This window comes from Salmo salar, chromosome 13 (genome assembly GCF_965601325.2).
Source record: "Salmo salar chromosome 13, fSalSal1, whole genome shotgun sequence".
In the NCBI taxonomy this organism is placed as follows: Eukaryota; Metazoa; Chordata; class Actinopteri; order Salmoniformes; family Salmonidae; genus Salmo; species Salmo salar.
In genome coordinates this window covers 75,024,763-75,046,447 of record NC_138303.1, presented here as the reverse complement: position 1 = coordinate 75,046,447, position 21,685 = coordinate 75,024,763, and the positions used below count along the sequence as shown (strand labels likewise).

Sequence of the window (21,685 nt, the reverse complement as noted above, 5' to 3'; positions counted from 1 at the left end):
CACCAAGAGGCCAGGGTTCCGGTCTAGAAGCATGGTTTCGACTGCAACTACAGTCTTGCTTTGGTACTGCAGTTTAACTGACGCCTGCCAAGAAAGACAATTTCCATAGACGGCCACATAGAGAAGTCAGATTAGAAAATTCCTAATAAGACACTTTAGTCATCACCTTTGTGCACAAAACATCCATTGAATTATTCAAATGATTGTTGCTGAGGCCGATTATTTTATTTTCTCTATCGCTCACAGCCGAAGATATTAACATTACGTTGAAAACTACGGTTGGACGTGTTGGATGCTGTCTCCATTTCTATATACCTCCGTGCCACAGACAGCCAGGCTGTTTCTGGAGGCTTCAGCCTTAGCAGTTATGTGTAATCTAGTTAAACCCATAAGGGCTATAGAGTCTAGAGTAGGTCTGTCAGACAGGGAGAAGTGCAATGCAGCACCTGAGTTGTGAAAAGATTGTGAAAATGTCGTTATTTCAGCCTGGGTCTTAAGACTGCAGCCCAGGTGTTATGTTACTCTAGTCTGCTGTACCCTCTTGGCTGGGGATACAAATGACAGCAGAAGTTTTCCTATGCACCTGTGGTGAAATAACTCTCCACTAGGTGGCAGAAAATCTCTATTTTGCCCTTTATGAGTACTACAACACCATCTGTCTGGTATTTCATACTGTTTGTTGTGGTGATTCGTCTTAGCAAAAAGGAAATAATTCAGTCACTTTGATTAACGTTCTTGAGTATTCTTTATCAAAGTGTACACTTACTGAAAATAAATCAAAGAATGTAATACCCCAGTACAGTTGTACCTCAAAATAAAATTCACTTTGCCCACGATTTGTGAGCCCCAAAACAAATGCATTATCTCATAATGCCAAATAAAGACCTCAATATACCCTGGACAGGAGAGATGTCACAAACCCGTTGCCCTCCGCTTGGCAAATCACATCTTATGGGCCCACTTGAACGACTCTGACAAGTTAAGTTACTTATTTATCCATACACTTGGCCATAGTTGGCCTCCTTCTGCCCGACAATGGAAAAGTGTTTCCCGAAAAGGCCCAAAATGTAGTTTAATTATGACTGTTTGGACTGGGCTGTGACTTCTTCACCCCACTGTCCCAGCAACTTTGTTAAAATATACACCAGGATGATGAAAGCGAGGGCATGCAGGATCGCTTCCAGATTGTTCTTGGAAAATGGAAGGTGCTTTGAGGAATTGGAGGGGATTAGATAGTGTACCACAGAAATAGAATGAACTCTATAGAGTGTATTCTGTGCACCTTGGCTAGAGCGGATGGACTGTGTGCATCTGGCAATGCAAACTCTGGAATTGGTAGTGGAGACCCTGGTGTTATCGTTATTACCCAGGTTCCTTTGCTCTAGCACGTCACATGGCATGGGCTTGCTCAGAGGAACTCGGTGCTCAGACAGATTCATCAAGGGAGCGTTTATTTCCCTTTTCCCCTCTACTGCTCACTACTGCTCACTTCTCTCTCTATGTCCTTACTCTCTCATCCCTCTCTGATTTCCCTGGTATGCTTTCTCTAATCTGACAAACAAATTATCAAAATCAAATTTTATTGGTCACGTATTTAGCAGATGTTATTGTGGGTGCAGCGAAATGCTTGTGTTCCTAGCTCCAACAGTACCGTAGTATCTAACAGTTCACAACAATACACACAAATCTAAAATAATCGAAATAAGAAATATTTAAATATTAGATCAAGCAATGTCGGTGTAGCATTGAATAGAATACAGTATATACATATGAGATGAGTAAAGCCGTATGTTAACATTACTGAAGTGACTAGTGTTCCATTATTAAAGTGACCAGTGATTCCATGTCTATGTATATAGGGCAGCAGCCTCTAAGGTGCAGGGTTACGTAACCGTGTGGAAGCCGGCTAGTGATGGCTATTTAACAGTCTGATGGTCTTGAGATAGAAGCTGTTTTTCAGTGCCTTGGTCCCAGCTTTGATGCACCTGACCTCGCCTTCTGGATGATAGCGGGGTGAACAGGCCGTGGCTCTGGTGGTTGATGTCCTTAATGATCTTTTTGGCTTTCCTGTGACATCGGGTGTTGTAGATGTCCTGGAGGGCAGGTAGTTTGCCCCTGGTGATGCGTTGGGCAGACCGCACAACCTCTGGAGAGCCCTGTGGTTGTGGGCGGTGCAGTTGCCGTACCAGGCGGTGATACAGCCCAACAGGATGCTCTCAATTGTGCATCTGTAAAGGTTTGAGTGTTTTAGGGGCCAAGACAAATTTCTTAAGCCTCCTGAGGTTTAAGAGACGCTGTTGCGCCTTCTTCACCACACAGTCTGTGTGGGTGGACCATTTCAGACCGTCAGTGACGAGTACGCCTAGGAACTTGAAGCTTTCCACCTTCTTCACTGCGGTCCCGTCGATGTGGATGAGGGGGTGCTCCCTCTGCTGTTTCCTGAAGTCAACGATCAGCTCCTTTGTTTTGTTGACGTTGAGTGAGAGGTTATTTTTCTGGCACCACTCTGCCAGGGCCCTCACCACCTCCCTGTAGGCTGTCTTGTCATTATTGGTAATCAGGCGTACTACTGTTGTGTCCTCTGCAAACTTGATGATTGAGTTGGAGGTGTGCATGGCCATGCAGTCATGGGTGATAAGTGAGTACAGGAGGGGGCTGAGCACGCACCCTTGTGGGGCCCCAGTGTTGAGGATCAGCGGAGTGGAGGTGTTGTTTCCTACCTTCACCACCTTGGGGCGACCCGTCAGGAAGTCCAGGACCCAGTTGCACAGGGTTTGTTCAGACCCAGGGCCCTGAGCTTAATGATGAGCTTTGAGGGTACTATGGTGTTGAATACTGGGCTATAGTTAATGAACAGCATTCTTACATAGGTATTCCTCTTGTCCAGATGGGATAGGGCAGTGTAATGGTGATTGCATCGTCTGTGGATCTATTGGGGTGGTAAGCAAATTGAAGTGGGTCTAGGGTGTCAGTTAAGGTAGAGGTGATATGATCTTTAACTAGAAGTGAGTGCTAAGGGGCGTTAGTCATTTAGTTCAGTTACCTTTGCTTTGTTGGGTACAGTAACAATGATGGACATCTTGCAGCAAGTGGGGACAGCAGACTGTGATAGGGAGACATTGAATATCTCCGTAAACACTGCAGCCAGCTGGTCTGCGAATTCTCTGAAGACGCGGCTAGGGATGATGTCTGGGTCGTCAGCCTTGCGAGGGTTAACATACTTAAATGTCTCAACTCGTGCCGGCCACGGAGAAGAAGAGCCCACAGTCCTTGGTAGTGGGCCGTGTCTGTCACTGTGCTATCCTCAAAGCGGGATAGCACAGGGATAGCACTAATCCTCAAAGTGTTTAGCTTGTCCGGAAGCAAGACGTCGGTGTCCGAGAAATGGCTGGTTTTCCCTTTATAGTCCGTGAATGTCTGTAGACCCTGCCACATGCGTCTCGTGTCTGAGCTGTTGAATTGCAACTCCACTTTGTCTCTGTACTGACGTTTTGCTTGTTTGATTGCCTTACAGAGGGAATAAGTACACTGTTTGTATTCGGCCATATTCCCAGTCACCTTGCCATGGTTAAATGCAGTGGTTTGCGCTTTTAGTTTTGTGCGAATGCTGCCATCTATCCACGGTTTCTGGTTTGGGTAGGTTTTAATAGTCACAGTGGGTACAACATCTTCTATACACTTCCTGATGAACTCAGTCAGCGTATCTGTATATTTGTTGATGTTATTCTCAGAGGCTACCCGGAACATATCCCAGTCCGCATGATCAAAACAATCTTGAAGCATGCTTTCCCATTGGTCAGACCAGCATTGAATAGACCTTAGAACGGGTACTTCCTGTTTCTGCTTATAGGAAGGGAGGAGCAAAATGGAGTTGTGCACCCAAATTTTTTTCTCCTTTGTCTTAAATACTACTTAGATGTTTTCAGTTCGTACTAGTCAGGTTATACTAGTTTTTAAGGTACAACAGCAGACACACTGGCAGTGCTTTCAATAGAGAAACCTACTGAGCTCCCTGCTCCTTATCCCTGTAAGCCCAGAGATGTCAGACTTGTTAAGTGGCCCAACCAGTCTCCAGTGACCGCCCTCTCCTTTGTGATTGGCACAAAGCAGATAATTGAGGCATGCAGATCAGCGACTCTAATTGATTAACCATCACTGTATTTGCTAAATATGGATTTGGGCTAATTAGGCCGTCATCCTTGTCCTCTCTCATTGCCAAGGGGGTGCCAAACACATACATTTGCGTAGCAGATGGTGCCTTGAGAGGTTAAAAAAATGACCTAATTTGAGGAGATGAAAGGAGCACCACGTATCCTCTTTACTAAACCGAGTATCTTCTGTGGGTGTGGGGTGGCAGAAAGGACTATTAATCCACTCACTCAAAATTCTGGTAACTTTCCCCAAATTGGAAGGATTGGAGGATTAGCTGTACATTTTCACTACCCCTAGTTATTATATTACAAGGCAATATAAATAAATTAAAAGTAAACTACAGAACACCACTAGAAATGTGCATGTATTTTTTTCATGTATTAGTAACATGGAAAAAAAACCTGGATACTTGAATAATACTTAATGTGATACTAAAAAAACTATATTTAGCTGAAAATAAATAAGAATTAGTAAAATGTTTGAATGATCATAACATGATTAAATAGCAACATTATATACTTTAAATTGGTAGCTACCAGAGATGTGGACTCGAGTCACGTGACTTGGACTCGAGTACCACCCGAGTTGCAAATTTTGCGACTTGACTTTCACTTGAGCATCAATGACTCAGGACTGAACTTGGACTGGAACTATCAAGAGACTTGAGACTTTGATGGTGCTGCTCTCCCCCCTTCCGATCCTGTTAAATTCTGTTATTACACCGTGAACCTACATTTGTGGCAGTTCCGTTGCTCAAAGCTGAGAATCGCATTGGGTTATATGTAAAATAACTGTTACATTTTGTTCTGCCTAGCGCCGGCAGATGCGGAAAGGCAAGGGGAAAAATAGAGCACTGTCCTATATTTTCAACGCTTGTCGCTTGAAAATATGTGCTCTTAGCAAGAGTTTCCTTGAATGTTTATTCTGACCTCTCAATGTGCATGTAGTGGGCAGGGGGAAAACAACACTTGATTCTAATTGGATATTTCAAAATGTCAGTCAAACTTTAACTGTACTATTAACACTAGCTGTAAATCGTCATTTGGATGCCCTTTCTATTAGTAATGCTTCAAAAACAATTTTTTTAATAATCTGTTAAGTTTATTTTGTAGGCCTATGTACTGTACAAGTATGCTTAGTGTAAGGTAAACAGATAATGTAACCTGAATTAAAAAATTGTATTGAAATGAATATAAAACACTTAAGAGTTCTCACCAAAGAATGTGCCACTAAGCCTGTAATTTTTGTATATACACATTAAAATGAATAAAACCAACTTGAAACTGTGTATAAATGATAATGGACCTACTGAACATTCATGCAGTTTCTTGACTGTGTCCAGCTCGCTAATAGCCTACTCACCCAAATGAAAGCTAGACAGTCAAGGCACATCGACAGTTCCAAAAACGATGGATAGAGGAATATATTTTTTTAAATTATACAAATTACAGCAAAGAAATATAGGCAATTTTCAGTGTAGCCTTCCGGACCTCGTTGAAGACAGAATGCTGCCCCTGGGGCAAAATGAGTTTGACACCCCTGATTTAAAGTGACAATCAGCAGTTAAAGCAAAGAGTTCTGCCCGTTCCTGTTACGATAGAAAGCTGAGGGAATGTAACCAAACTCAAATTCATAGACAGAGCTATGGAAGCAAGAACTGACCATCCCTAATAACATGGTTAAAACAATCATTTTGATATTAGTCTATATAGTGTTTGTAAACAAAGTAGATGTAAACAAACATTGGCGTAAAACAAGCTTATATTTGGGGTTCTGAAGGGGTATGACAGTTTAACAAAGCTAATGAGGCATAAGTTCTATCCTTTAAGGATCAATGGGTACATATCATATAAGTCCAAAAATGGATGTAGCAACTACAGATTGGCCCTTTAAGGCTCTAGATGGAAGGAAATGTCACTTACAGGTGCTCAAAAATCTCTGTCTCCCCCTGCCTTACCCATCAGCACCACCTTGTTTAACAATCCTGGGGAGAACCCTGACTTAACCATTGATTTGAAGACTCAAAACACAACATTTGTGACTTGACCTGAGCTCTGGGACTTAACCTCAAACGTCCCACCCTAGTCAACAGCCAGTGGAATCCCGTGGTGCGATATTCAAATACCTTAGAAATGCTATTACTTCAATTTCTCAAACATATGACTATTTTACACCATTTTAAAGACAAGACTCTCGTTAATCTAACCACACTGTCCGATTTCAAAAAGTCTTTACAACGAAAGCAAAACATTAGCTTATGTCAGCAGAGTACCCAGCCAGAAATAATCAGACACCCATTTTTCAAGCTAGCATATAATGTCACAAAAACCAAAACCACAGCTAAATGCAGCACTAACCTTTGATGATCTTCATCAGATGACACTCCTAGGACATTATGTTATACAATACATGCATGTTTTGTTCAATCAAGTTCATATTTATATCAAAACCCAGCTTTTTACATTAGCATGTGACTAGCATGTGACTAGCATTCCCACCGAACACTTCCGGTGAATTTACTAAATTACTCACGATAAACGTTCACAAAAAACATAACAATTATTTTAAGAATTATAGATACAGAACTCCTTTATGCAATCGCGGTGTCCGATTTTTAAAATAGCTTTTCGGTGAAAGCACATTTTGCAATATTCTGAGTAGATAGCCCGGCCATCACAGGCTAGCTATTTTGACACCCACTAAGTTTGGTACTCACCAAACTCAGATTTACTATAAGAAAAATTGGATTACCTTTGCTGTTCTTCGTCAGAATGTACTCCCAGGACTTCTACTTCAACAACAAATGTTGGTTTGGTTCCAAATAATCCATAGTTATATCCAAATAGCGGCGTTTTGTTCGTGCGTTCAAGACACTATCCGAAGGGTAACGAAGGGTGACGCGCCCGGCGCGTTTCGTGACAAAAAAATTCAAAATATTCCATTACCGTACTTCGAAGCATGTCAAACGCTGTTTAAAATACATTTTTATGCGATTTGTCTCGTAAAATAGCGATAATATTCCGACCGGGAGTCGTTGTTTTCGTTCAAAGACTGAGAAAGTAAAATGGACTCTTCACGTGCACGCGCGCACCCGTCTCATTGTTCTCAGATCAACCACTTACCAAATGTGCTACTGTTTTTTAGCCAGTAACTGCAGAGTCATCATTCAATGTTCTGGCGCCTTCTGAGAGCCTATGGGAGCCTTAGAACGTGTCACGTTACAGCAGAGATCCTTTGTTTTGGATAGAGATGACAAAGAAGGCCAAGAAATGGTCAGAGAGGGCGCTTCCTGTTTGGAATCTTCTCAGGTTTTGGCCTGCCATATGAGTTCTGTTATACTCACAGACACCATTCAAACAGTTTTAGAAACTTTAGGGTGTTTTCTATCCAAATCAAACAATGATATGCATATTCTAGTTACTGGGCAGGCGTAGTAACCAGATTAAATCGGGTACGTTTTTTATCCGGCCGTGCAAATACTGCCCCCTATCCCCAACAGGTTAACTTGAGACTTGCCCATTATTACTTGGGACTTGACTCGAGACTCAAAGGTTAAGACTTGAGACTTGCTTAGGACTTGCTAAATTGTGACTTAGTACTGTCTCTGGTAGTTACTATAAAGAATTACCTTTTTTAACCTGTGTCTGATAAAATTCATCAAAGTAACAGATTACTTTTAATTCAGACAATTCACTTTGCTGTTCTTGGCTGAGTACAATTGATCTAGCCTGCGGCAAACGCAATGGAAGCATTCCCTTTCTGCGTACCATCCGTATACAGCATCAAATTAGATGAGGATCATGTCAAATCCCTCTGTGGAGAAGGGGCTTCCGCTGACTTCTTGAGCAACACCTTTTTAGTGTTACGCATTGATCTAAAACACGGAGGAGATGGTTTCTGGTGGGAGTCATAAAGTGTCTGATCCTTCTGATGGATGAGAAGTGACTGGAACAGAATGTTTCGCTACTCTTGGAACCAGCGCCTAATTAAGCCATGTAATTGATTCTCAACAGCCGTTGATTATCTTATTTAAGACTGGACTTCGGCTTGGCTCTTTAACTCTATACTGTAAATATATATAATTGAAAAAGATGGCATCATAGTTGTCTGTTTTATACGTTTTCATGGAAGGATGGGAGCCATTAGGATATGAAGAAAAATATTTTTAATTGAAATTAGTGAAGTGAATGGTAATGAAATCAGAGGATTTATTCAGTATCTCATCACACCGGCCTTGTGTTCCTCTGTCCCCAGGAGCGCAGGGCCAGCTTCCTCAAGTGGCTGCACACCCAGTTGGACAAAGAAGGGCTGCTCAAGTGTTCCAAGGCATTCCTCAAAGTAGTCCCCAGCGCAGAGCTCCAGGCTGGGCCCCCCCTGCTGCCCAAGGGGACCCTGGCCCTGGTCACGGACGCCCCAGAGGCCCAGAGCTGGGAGCAGTTCAGCCTGCAGACCTACAGCCAGCACCTGGAGACCCGCACGCTGGGACGGACCCTTCTCTACACTCAGGTCACCCCTACCACAATGGACCTACTAGAGGGGTAAGTTAACATTACCTCCACCTGGCTCTGCGACAGGGAGGGAGTGGGGTAGTCTGTAAGTAAGGGCCAAATCCTAACCTAAGAATTAGTCCAACTCAAAGTTTCACAGAACTCTCCATTGACATCGATGCATGACTTAAGCAGAAGTTTGAGTTGGCTGCACTCATATCTCCAGTTAACATCCGGGTTTTATCGGGTGTGGGTGGTTTCAGGGGAAGATGTTCAGTTTACAGTCATTGTTAAAGTAACATGGACACATACGATGACAAACGCACTGTGATACCCTTGTCAGCGTAGCGCCACGAGGTGATTCCGGGTTTAGTAGTGGTGTCTAAATGAAAGTGAAGTTGTCAGACACCAGTGCGGCGTGAGACCGATAAAAGGAGCGAGAAAACAAATTCGATTGAGAGTGAGTGGTTGGTTGGTCCACCAACCATGCTGTGAGTTGGGGGGGCATTTCGCTGGGCTGGAACTAATTTAATGGCTGAGTGACCTTACTGCAGCAGAGGCAGGCTGTACCTAATACAGGTCTTTGTCTATATCCCCACATCTCATTGGGAACTTGCCAGTCAACAGGCGGATCCCAGGAACAGGTGGAAGCTATTAGAGCTGTCATGAAGTTTGAAAAATGGATTCTGGACCTGCGCGGAATTGATTGGAACTGACAGTGTTGTCATTAAGGTTGTAAGGTAACGAAAGAGGGAGGAAAGACAAGGACGCGTGAAAAAAACAGTTCTCCAGTTGTGAGTTTTGATTTCGCTCCCTCTGATTTTTTGGCGGTTTAATTTCCAGATGGTCCCGTTAGTCTTGATTAAGTGGGATTATTCTAGATGAAAGCCTCTTGTTGGATTCCTTTTCTTTGTTTTAGCCTATATTCCCTCAAGCACAAGTAGTTCTTTTTTATTTAACCAGGCAAGTCAGTTAAGAACAAATTCTTATTTTACAAAGACAGCCTACCCCGGCCAAACCATCCCTTAGCCCGGACGACGCTGGGCCAATTGTGCGCCACCCTATGGGACTCTCGATCACGGCTGGTTGTGATACAGCCCAGGATGACTATGGGAGGATTGTCATTGTTTATCTGGACTGCTCTTGCTCCTATCAAAAGGGAACACCTAGGTTGTGTTCATTAGGCACCAAAAGGAAGAAAGTGCTCCGAAACGGGGAGAAATTATCTCTACTTGTTCAATAAGAAACTCTCATTTTCTTTTTCCGTTCCAAAATGTTTTTCTACGCTGTGACCTAATGAACACTGTCCTGGTAATATCAATATAACTGACACTAACCATATAAGCAACTGTTTGCCTATTCAGTATTGAGTGTATTTTGGCATTCTGATATGGACTGGTGGTGATGGTGAAACTACTATAGGTATCAAGTATGTGTGACTCTCATTCATACTCAATAGGTCTTTATTTAGTCTGTACAACATGCTTTTCTCAATTTGTTTGCTGGCCTGTTCTTAGCTGTGGGGTCAGTTTTTGTGCAGATGTTAGTGGAATACCGTACAACCGATCCACGGCAGTTTAGGAGCTACTCAAGTATAGCAGTTTCAGTTTTCTTTGGAGGGCCACCAGTACAGTGGATTTAATAAGTGTTTCCTTTATTATACACTATTTCATTCAAGAGGGACAATTTTTGATGCATGGAGAGAGAGTAAAGGACCCACAGTAAATGCAAAACCAGTAACTGTTATTCATCCAAAAAGCTGATTTTTTTTTTGTTTTTCTGTTATAAGCCAAAGTAAGACAGGAAGTGAAAATAGGCTGAATAATTCATGATTATAATTGAACTGGCATAAAACAACAATTAGCTGCACATTCCTATGTAAATACTTTTTTATGGTGGTGTAGTGCTCAGTGTTGGCAAGGAAATGTAAATCCAAATGAGTTGCCGCGGGCAAGAAATGTTCTGACCAATGTATTACTCAAGCAAAAAATAAATAAATGATGGAGTCTATTTGAATGTTTAGTTTGACTTATTTTACTTGAACTTATTGTTCAACAAAATTATGGCATTGTTGTATGCATATCTTTTAGCATACAGTAAAATGGCTAAAACTATTTTTTTGCACCTCTTCCTCAACTGAAGTTTATTTAATCATAGGCTATCCATGTCACTTTCAATAGTATGTATAATTTCCAGATAAACTGTACAATCCATTAGACATTTTTTGTACATTCTTAATCAATATTTTAGTTCACAAATATATTAGTTAAAGCAGTGGGAAGAAAAATCCTGAGAATGTAATAACCTTATTAATATACGAAAGCTAATAATATACAAAGATATGTATTTTTATTTGTTTTATTTAACCAGGTAGGCCAGTTGAGAACAAGTTCTCATTTACAACTGCGACCTGGTCAAGATGAAGTAAAGCAGTGCGAACAAAATTAACAACACAGAGTTGCACATAAACAAACGTACAGTCAATAACACAAAAGAAAAGAGAAATTGAAAAATCTATGTACAGTGTGTGCAAATGTAGTGAGGTAGGCAATAAATATGCCATATAGGTGAAAATAATTACAATTTAGCACAATACTACTGTTCAAAAGTTTGGGGTCACTTAGAAATGTCCTTGTTTATGAAAGAAAAGCAAAAAAAATTGTCCATGAAAATAACATCAAATTGACCAGAAATACAGTGTAGACATTAATGTTGTAAATGACTATTGTAGCTGGAAACAGCTTATTTATTTTTAAATATTTTAAATGGAATATCTACATAGGCGTACAGAGGCCCAAACTGTGTTCCAATGGCACATTGTGTTAGATAATCCAAGTTTATCATTTTAAAAGGCTAATCTATCATTAGAAAACCCTTTTGCAATTATGTTAGCACAGCTGAAAACTGTTGTTTTGATTAAAGAAGCAATAAATCTTGCTTTCTTTAGACAAGTTGAGTATCTGGAGCATCAGCATTTGTGGGTTTGATTACAGGCTCAAAATGGCCAGAAACAAAGACCTTTCTTCTGTAACTCGTCAGTCTATTCTTGTTCTCAGAAATTAAGGCTATTCCATGTGAGAAATTGCCAAGAAACGGAAGATCTCGTACAACGCTGTGGACTGATCACAGAACAGCGCAAACTGACTCTAACCAGAATAGAAAGAGGAGTGGGAGGCCCCGGTGCACAACTGAGAAAAAGGACAAGTACATTAGAGTGTCTAGTTTGAGAAACCGATGCCTCACAAGTCCTCAACTGGCAGCATTATTAAATAGTACTCGGAAAACACCAGTCTCAATGTCAACAGTGAAGAAGTGACTCCGGGATGCTGGCCTTCTAGGCAGAGTTGTAAAGAAAAAGCCATATCTCAGATTGGCCAATAAAAAGAAAGATTAAGATGGGCAAAAGAACAGACACTAGACAGAGGGAAATTGGGGGGGGAAAGTGTTATGGACAGACTAATCTAAGTTTCAGGTGTTTGGATCACAAAGAAGAACATTCCTGAGATGCAAAAAAAATGAAAATATGCTGGAGGAGTGCTTGACGCCATCTGTCAAGCATGGTGGAGGCAATGTGATGGTCTGGGGGTGCTTTGGTGGTGGTAAAGTGGGAGATTTTTGCAGGGTAAAAGGGATCTTGAAGAAGGAAGGCTATCACTCCATTTTGCAACACCATGCCATACCCTGTGGACGGCGCTTAATAGGAGCCAATTTCCTCCTACAACAGGACAATGACCCAAAGCACAGTTCCAAACTATGCAATAACTATTTACAGAAGAAGCAGTCAGCTGGTATTCTGTCTGTAATGGAGTGGCCAGCACAGTCACCGGATCTCAACCCTATCGAGCTGTTGTGGGAGCAACTTGACCGTATGGTACGTAAGAAGTGCCCATCAAGCCAATCCAACTTGTGATAGGTACTTCAGGAAGCATGGGGTGAAATCTCTTCAGATTACCTCAACAATTTGACAACTAGAACGCCAAAGGTCTGCAAGGCTGCAAATGGAGGATTCTTTGACGAAAGCAAAGTTTGAAGGACACTATTATTATTTCACTTAAAAATCATTATTTATAACCTTGTCAAAGTCTTGACTATATTTCCTATTCATTTTGCAACTGATTTCATATATGTTTTCATGGAAAACAAGGACATTTCTTAGTGACCCCAAACTTTTGTGTGTGTATATAAACCTTTCCCCCAAATGCAACTTCAATTATAGATTAATCACTTCTTCAACTCAATGGTGGAGCATTTCTTTTATAAGTAATAGGTAATAGGCCATTGAGGGGGAGCTTATTAAAAGGGGAATTGGTTGGGGAGTAAAGTGCCTGGCTCATCGGCTGGGAGAGCTGATGAAGACGGGGGATTGGTATAGGGGGTGGGGGAATATATTGACGGCCAGGCTGGGTCTGAGCTCAGTGGGGAGGCGGTGTGTTTGTCCAGAGTATTAGTGCTTTGTTTGGCCAGTAGCAGCTAATAATAGGCTGGCCCCAAGACAGATCACAAGGTCACAACCAAGCTGGAATATCAATGCCCTCAGCCAGGACCGCTGGGTTGTGAGCAGGTTACACACTCACTAACCCCACCGCTTCACACTCACTAACCCCGCCGCTTCACACTCCTTAACCCCGCCGCTTCACACTCCTTAACCCCACCGCTTCACACTCCTTAACCCCGCCGCTTCACACTCCCTAACCCCGCCGCTTCACACTCACTAACCCCGCCGCTTCACACTCCTTAACCCCGCCGCTTCACACTCCTTAACCCCGCCGCTTCACACTCCTTAACCCCGCCGCTTCACACTCCCTAACCCCGCCGCTTCACACTCCCTAACCCCGCCGCTTCACACTCACTAACCCCACCGCTTCACACTCACTAACCCCGCCGCTTCACACTCCTTAACCCCGCCGCTTCACACTCCTTAACCCCGCCGCTTCACACTCCTTAACCCCGCCGCTTCACACTCCTTAACCCCGCCGCTTCACACTCCCTAACCCCGCCGCTTCACACTCCCTAACCCCGCCGCTTCACACTCCCTAACCCCGCCGCTTCACACTCCTTAACCCCGCCGCTTCACACTCCTTAACCCCACCGCTTCACACTCCTTAACCCCGCCGCTTCACACTCACTAACCCCACCGCTTCACACTCACTAACCCCGCCGCTTCACACTCACTAACCCCGCCGCTTCACACTCCTTAACCCCACCGCTTCACACTCCTTAACCCCGCCGCTTCACACTCCCTAACCCCGCCGCTTCACACTCCCTAACCCCGCCGCTTCACACTCCCTAACCCCGCCGCTTCACACTCCCTAACCCCGCCGCTTCACACTCCCTAACCCCGCCGCTTCACACTCCCTAACCCCGCCGCTTCACACTCACTAACCCCACCGCTTCACACTCACTAACCCCACCGCTTCACACTCACTAACCCCGCCGCTTCACACTCACTAACCCCGCCGCTTCACACTCACTAACCCCACCGCTTCACACTCCTTAACCCCGCCGCTTCACACTCCCTAACCCCGCCGCTTCACACTCCCTAACCCCGCCGCTTCACACTCCCTAACCCCGCCGCTTCACACTCCCTAACCCCGCCGCTTCACACTCCCTAACCCCGCCGCTTCACACTCACTAACCCCGCCGCTAGTCAGCTACTCACACACTCACACTTTCTAACACTTCTCATACAGTCTGATAGATTACATAGAGGCTAAATACCCATCACAGTCATATTGTATATTTTTTATTCAATTGCTACTCAATTCGCTACTAAAGATGGTCTCATGACTTATCAGACCAAAAGCCTTTGAGACATTTTACAAGGACGCAGATATCGTGCACATACAGTTGAAGTCGGAAGTTTACGTACACCTTAGCCAAATACAATTAAACTCAGTTTTTCACAATTCCTGACATTTAATCCAAGTAAAAATTCCCTGTCTTATGTCAGTTAGGATCACAATTTTATTTTAAGAATGTGAAATGTCAGAATAATAGTAGAAAATTATTTATTTAATATTTTATTTCTTTCATCACATTCCCAGTGGGTCAGAAGTTTACATACACTCAATTAGTGTTTGGTAGCATTGCCTTTAAATTGTTTAACTTGGGTCAAACTTTTCTGGTAACCTTCCACAAGCTTCCCACAATAAGTTGGGTGAATTGTGGCCCATTCTTCCTGACAGAGTTGGTGTAACTGAGTCAGGTTTGTAGGCCTCCTTACTCGCACACACTTTTTCAGTTCTGCCCACAAATGTTTCTATAGGACTGAGGTCAGGGCTTTGTGATGGCCACTCCAATACCTTGATGTTGTTGTCATTAAGCCATTTTGCAACAACTTTGATAGTATGCTTGGGGTCATTGTCCATTTGGAAGACCCATTTGCTACCAAGCTTTAACTTCCTGACTGATGTCCTGAGATGTTGCTTCAATATATCCACATAATTTTCCTTCCTCATGAAGCCATCTATTTTGTGAAGTGCACCAGTCCCTCCTGCAGCAAAGCACCCCCACAACATGATGCTGCCACCCCCGTGCTTCACGGTTGGGATGGTGTTCTTCGGCTTGCAAGCCTCCCCCTTTTTCCTCCAAATTTTGTACCTGTTTCCTCCAGCATCTTCACAAGGACCTTTCCTGTTGTTCTGGAGGTCTACTGTTGTTCTGGAGGTCTACAATGTTTTTTTCTGAGGTCTTGGCTGATTTCTTTTGATTTTACCATGATGTCAAGCAAAGAGGCATGCGTTTGAAGGTAGGCCTTGAAATACATCCACAGGTACACCTCCAATTGACTCAAATTATGTCAATTAGCCTATCAGAAGCTTCTAAAGCCATGATATCATTTTCTGGAATTTTCCAAGCTGTTTAAAGGCACAGTCAACTTAGTGTATGTAAATGTCTGACCCACTGGAATTGTGATACAGTGAATTATAAGTGAAATAATCTGTCTGTAAACAATTGTTGGAAAAATTACTTGTGTCATGCACAAAGTAGATGTCCTAACCGACTTGCAAAAACTATAGTTTGTTAACAAGAAATGTGTGGAGTGGTTGAAAAATGAGTGTATGTAAACTTCCGACTTCAACTGTATCTTTACTCCTTGTCGCATTCGTCATTTCTATTATTGTATATGTGTGATACTTTGGCCACAGTCAGACTGTGAAAATGGTGTCATAAAAGTGTCAGTTCATTCGTTTGCTGAAATGTTTGATAATCCATAATCATTTCTCGTGGGAGATGGTGGTGTGGGGCATCAAGACGGATCAGTAGCAACCCATCACCCAGACAGACATCTTCCTCGCGGTACACTGAGGGTGCGCGTCCTCCATCCGACTGACATTTAAACTGGACTGTTTTGTGGAAGTGTTTATTTGTGAACAAGGTGGGATAAGACCCTATGGTGTTCCTGAACGCTACTCCACTGGGTCTACTGAGCCATAATGATGTTTTTCCTGCTCCGGTGAACCTGATCCCAGTGCCTGGAGCGATACGCTTCTTTTTGTCCCGGTTTCTCTCATTCTCTCTATCTGAGCCCAGGCGTCAGGTCCGTCAAGAAAAACCCCAGGGCCCACTTTTCCTCTCCTCTAACTTCTCCTTTTTCTTTCATTAAGCAGAGAGGTTGGGCCCGGTGAGAGGAACAAGTGATGGACGTAAAATGCAAATGACTTGAAAGATGACCACCAGCGGTGTGATTTAGCAGTGAAAACCCACGCCATATTTGGTTTGAGTTGTAGGGACATAAACAGGACCCTGTTAAGCTAATGGGAGCATAACACTTTCCTCCTCTGGAAGTGGGAATAAGACAAACACGGTGAACAAGGGGCTCTTCTGGTTAAAGCAGCCCAGTTGTCGGGCCAAAGCCCCGGCAATCAGTGTTTGTTTTGACAGGGAATCCAAAATCCAAACTGACACTGTATGGAATTAGGGTCCTGTTTCCTGTGCAAAATATGAACCTTGTACGGGTAGAAAACGAGAAAGGGGAGCACGAGCGAGAAAGAGAGAGAAAATGGACGCCCCATAACTGCAGCAGCAGGTTTGTACATAAAAATTGAATTGGTCCAATTGACCTTGCATGCTCTACCTGCAATTATCTAAAATTGTAAGCAGATGCCTAAAGTCCTCATTTCATATTCTAGTGAACATCTGGCGCGGCTGACCAGAGTTAAAGTTTACATCTCCAGAAAGTCGGCATGCTAAGGAGCTGGAGTCTGCAGGTCAGGCTTTGAGGAGAGGACCCTGCAGGGCACAGGCCTCATAGAAGCGTTCAAGTGGAGCAGGAGAAGGGGAGAGAGAGAGAGCGAGAGACACACTCGCACAAGTGGGAGAATAGAGAAACACACCCTCCGGCACACATGAACAACAGGAGTTAAAACGATGAACATATTTTGTCGTCGGAAATTCAATAGGTATCATCAGGGTGGAGGAGAATAGGTGCTCAACACCTTATGTGATAAAGGTTCTACATATGTCATGAAAACGCAAGCTCCAAGGAAAGACTGACATCCTGTCCAAGACATCGTTCTTTAAACAAAGACATAACAGCTCTAAAGAAAGAAATCGAGTGGCGTCCCTCCGTATGTTCTGATGACTAGCGTTTCTGACTAAACCTCTAGGGCCATTTAAAGGGTCCAGCAGAGTCAGGGAAAAGAGGGGGACCTGTCCTTGCCTGTCCTCAGTAATGGATAACGCCTCCCATTGATCACCTCTAAGGGTGCTATTTGAAAATGATAATTTGTGCCAACAGGATTACCTCAATTAATCACATTTACAGATTAGTTATTCCTCTCCTATCGATCATCACCTTTATTTCGGCTGATGATCAATGCAAACTAGCTTAGGCTAACCACAGCAAATCCAATTGTGAAAAAGAGCATCGACGGCAGAAATAATCTCTTAATTTGAGATATTTTGATCTGGGGGATTGGATAGGGATTGGATGGGAGAGTGTTTTTATGATAAATGGCTTTCAGTAAAAGGTCCCCAAATTAGAGATTTAGGCCTATATCACTCTGCCTGATGAGTTCTGATTTGAATTGAAGTTTTATCAGAAAATAAAATCCAGTCAAGTCAATTAATTTTGTCATTGCAAATTACTATAATGACTTGGAGGCAGTCATCCACATCAGTGTGGGCAAAAACGGGTTACTGTTTATTTGCCGTCACCACAACAGCCATTCCCTGTGACAGGCAGCATGCTGTTGAGAAACATCTTCACCTGGCCTGTTTAAGAATCAACAGAGCATAGCTTCACCCCTAGGCCTAGGGCTAACCTTGGGGCTGAAAATCCTATTTTTGTCTGCTATGTGTAATGTGTACCTCCCCACACCATTCTCTCCTATACCCCCGAAAACAAGGTAAGCGACTGGGCCTTTACACTAATCCAGGACCAGCACGCGCATGCACACACACACACACACACACACACACACACACACACTATATGTCAGTCTAGGGAGGTATGAGTTACCACTCCTCCCCACTTGTCCCTCTGACCTATTGGCGCTGAGTAAGTGACCCCTCTGGCTCAGCTGCCCCCCCAAGACAAAGCCCTGGGAGCCTATCTCTGGTCCGGCAAGCCAAACAAAGACCTGGCCGGACTTAAAAGGGCCCTGCTCTTCTTCTGGGAGAGGTGGTCCCATCTTTCATCCCCAGACGTGTTACTTTGTAATGTCTTTTTTTCTGGGCTTGTTGTAATTATGAGCTGGACAATGGTCCCAGCCTGGTCAGTGAAGATGAAATGAATACTGCTGCTGGATGGGGTGGTTGAGTAGTAGGGATTACTGCTGCTGGATGGGGTGGTTGAGTAGTAGGGGTTACTGCTGCTGGATGGGGTGGTTGAGTAGTAGGGATTACTGCTGCTGGATGGGGTGGTTGAGTAGTAGGGATTACTGCTGCTGGATGGGGTGGTTGAGTAGTAGGGGTTACTGCTGCTGGATGGGGTGGTTGAGTAGTAGGGATTACTGCTGCTGGATGGGGTGGTTGAGTAGTAGGGATTACTGCTGCTGGATGGGGTGGTTGAGTAGTAGGGATTACTGCTGCTGGATGGGGTGGTTGAGTAGTAGGGGTTACTGCTGCTGGATGGGGTGGTTGAGTAGTAGGGGTTACTGCTGCTGGATGGGGTGGTTGAGTAGTAGGGGTTACTCATTTCTGCCTCTCTCCTAATCTTAATCTAGCTGTACCTCTCCTTTCCCTACTTGAAGGTATTGCTCATTCAGGTTTGGCAATAGTTGACCTGTAACTGTTCGGTCTTAAGACGTCAGTTCCCTGTTTTAAAAGTCACAGCATTGATTTGATTTGAATAGGTTAAAGTGTACAGAGATAGAGGGGGAGAGTGAGAAATAAATAGAGAGAGGGAGGGAGGGAAAAGTGTGTGTGTGTGTCTGAGTGGGTGCACAGTGCAGGTTGAGGATGTAGTCCCTGCACTTGTGGCCACTGCTGTTTCTAATCAGGGCCATGCTGCTGATTTTGAAGAGACCAACCTGGAGTAACACAGCTGTTTTGTGCTACTGGCCTTGGCTCAGGGGGAAGCAGGCCTTGGCTCGTTTGGCCGCCGCCAGCAACCCAGATAGATTGGAGGGAGGTGAACAATCCGTATTCCTTAAAGACAAGAATTTCTTTCATATTTCGAATACAGTTTTTTGTCTGAGTCACATGTTTTCTGGCTCAAGGGGACGTTGCAATCTTGTTGCAGCAGTACACGGGGAGTTTTATATTTACATGGGGAGTTTTATACACTGCTCAAAAAAATAAAGGGAACACTAAAATAACACATCCTGGATCTGAATGAATTAAATAATCTTATTAAATACTTTTTTCTTTACATAGTTGAATGTGCTGACAATGAAATCACACAAAAAGAATCAATGGAAATCCAATTTATCAACCCATGGAGGCCTGGATTTGGAGTCACACTCAAAATGAAAGTGGAAAACCACACTACAGGCTGATCCAACTTTGATGTAATGTCCTTAAAACAAGTCAAAATGAGGCTCAGTAGTGTGTATGGCCTCCACGTGCCTGTATGACCTCCTTACAACGCCTGTGCATGCTCCTGATGAGGTGGCAGATGGTCTCCTGAGGGATCTCCTCCCAGACCTGGACTAAAGCATCCGCCAACTCCTGGACAGTCTGTGGTGCAACGTGGTGTTGGTGGATGGAGCGAGACATGATGTCCCAGATGTGCTCAATTGGATTCAGGTCTGGGGAACAGGCGGGCCAGTCCATAGCATCAATGCCTTCCTCTTGCAGGAACTGCTGACACACTCCAGCCACATGAGGTCTAGCATTGTCTTGCATTAGGAGGAACCCAGGGCCAACTGCACCAGCATATGGTCTCACAAGGGGTCTGAGGATCTCATCTCGGTACCTAATGGCAGTCAGGCTACCTCTGGCGAGCACATGGAGGGCTGTGCGGCCCCCCCCAAAGAAATGCCACCCCACACCATGACTGACCCACCGCCAAACCGGTCATTCTGGAGGATGTTGCAGGCAGCAGAATGTTCTCCACGGCGTCTCCAGATTCTGTCACGTCTGTCACATGCTCAGTGTGAACCTGCTTTCATCTGTGAAGAGCACAGGGCGCCAGTGGCGAATTTGCCAATCTTGGTGTTCTCTGGCAAATGCCAAACGTCCTGCACGGTGTTGGGCTGTAAGCACAACCCCCACCTGTGGACGTCGGGCCCTCATACCACCCTCATGGAGTCTGTTTCTGACCGTTTGAGCAGACACATGCACATTTGTGGCCTGCTGGAGGTCATTTTGCAGGGCTCTGGCAGTGCTCCTCCTGCTCCTCCTTGCACAAAGGCGGAGGTAGCGGTCCTGCTGCTGTGTTGTTGCCCTCCTACGGCCTCCTCCACGTCTCCTGATGTACTGGCCTGTCTCCTGGTAGCGCCTCCATGCTCTGGACACTACGCTGACAGACACAGCAAACCTTTCTGCCACAGCTCGCATTGATGTGCCATCCTGGATGAGCTGCACTACCTGAGCCACTTGTGTGGGTTGTAGACTCCGTCTCATGCTACCACAAGAGTGAGAGCACCGCCAGCATTCAGAAGTGACCAAAACATCAGCCAGGAAGCATAGGAACTGAGAAGTTGTCTGTGGTTACCACCTGCAGAACCACTCCTTTATTGGGGGTGTCTTGCTAATTGCCTATAATTTCCACCTGTTGTCTATTCCATTTGCACAACAGCATGTGAAATTTATTGTCAATCAGTGTTGCTTCCTAAGTGGACAGTTTGATTTCACAGAAGTGTGATTGACTTGGAGTTACATTGTGTTGTTTAAGTGTTCCCTTTATTTTTTTGAGCAGTATATTTACATTTTTATAGTCCTGCATCCTAAGAGTTTTATATTCCTACAGTACCAGTCAAAAGTTTGGACACACCTATGGGCTCCCAAGTGGCACAGCGGTCTAAGGCACTGCATCTCAGGGCTAGAGGCGTCACTACAGACACCCTGGTTTGATTCCAGGCTGTATCACAACCGGCCGTGATTGGGAGTCCCATAGGGCACCACACAATTGGCCCAGCGTCGTCCGGGTTTGGCCGGTGTAGGGCGTCATTGTAAATAAAAGTTTGTTCTTAACTGACTTGCCTAGTTAAATAAAAACCTACTCAATCAAGGGTTTTTCTTTATTTTTACTAAGTAGCCACCCTTTGCCTTTGACAGCTTTGCACACTATTGGCGTTCTCTCAAACAGCTTAAAGGGATAGTCACCAGGAATGCATTTCAATTAACAGGTGTGCCTTGTTAATTTGTGGAATTTCTTACCTTAATGCGTTTGAGCCAATCAGTTGTTGTGAGAAGGTAGGGGTGGTATACAGAAGATAGCTCTATTTAGTAAAAGACCAAGTCCATATTATGGCAAAAACAGCTCAAATAAGCAAAGAGAAATGACAGTCTATCATTACTTTAAGACATGAAGGTCAGTCAATGCGGAAAATATCAGAGCAATCGGGGGAGAAGGGCCTTGGTCAGCGAGATGACCAAGAACCCGATGGTCACTCTGACAGAGCTCCAGAATTCCTCTGTGGAGATGGGAGAACCTT

The 21,685-nt window shown here is 44.0% G+C and overlaps 1 protein-coding gene across 2 annotated transcripts in view; it reads left to right on the top strand.

Moving 5' to 3' along the window:
* Positions 1 to 21,685, top strand: part of hlcs (holocarboxylase synthetase (biotin-(proprionyl-CoA-carboxylase (ATP-hydrolysing)) ligase)) — a 47,067-nt gene that overhangs the window by 8,769 nt on the left and 16,613 nt on the right. For both annotated transcript variants that reach the window (XM_014137273.2, XM_014137272.2), the window contains one exon: positions 8,407 to 8,690. In XM_014137273.2, the coding sequence (XP_013992748.1) occupies positions 8,407 to 8,690 (284 nt within the window). The remainder of the gene's footprint in view (positions 1 to 8,406; positions 8,691 to 21,685) is intronic.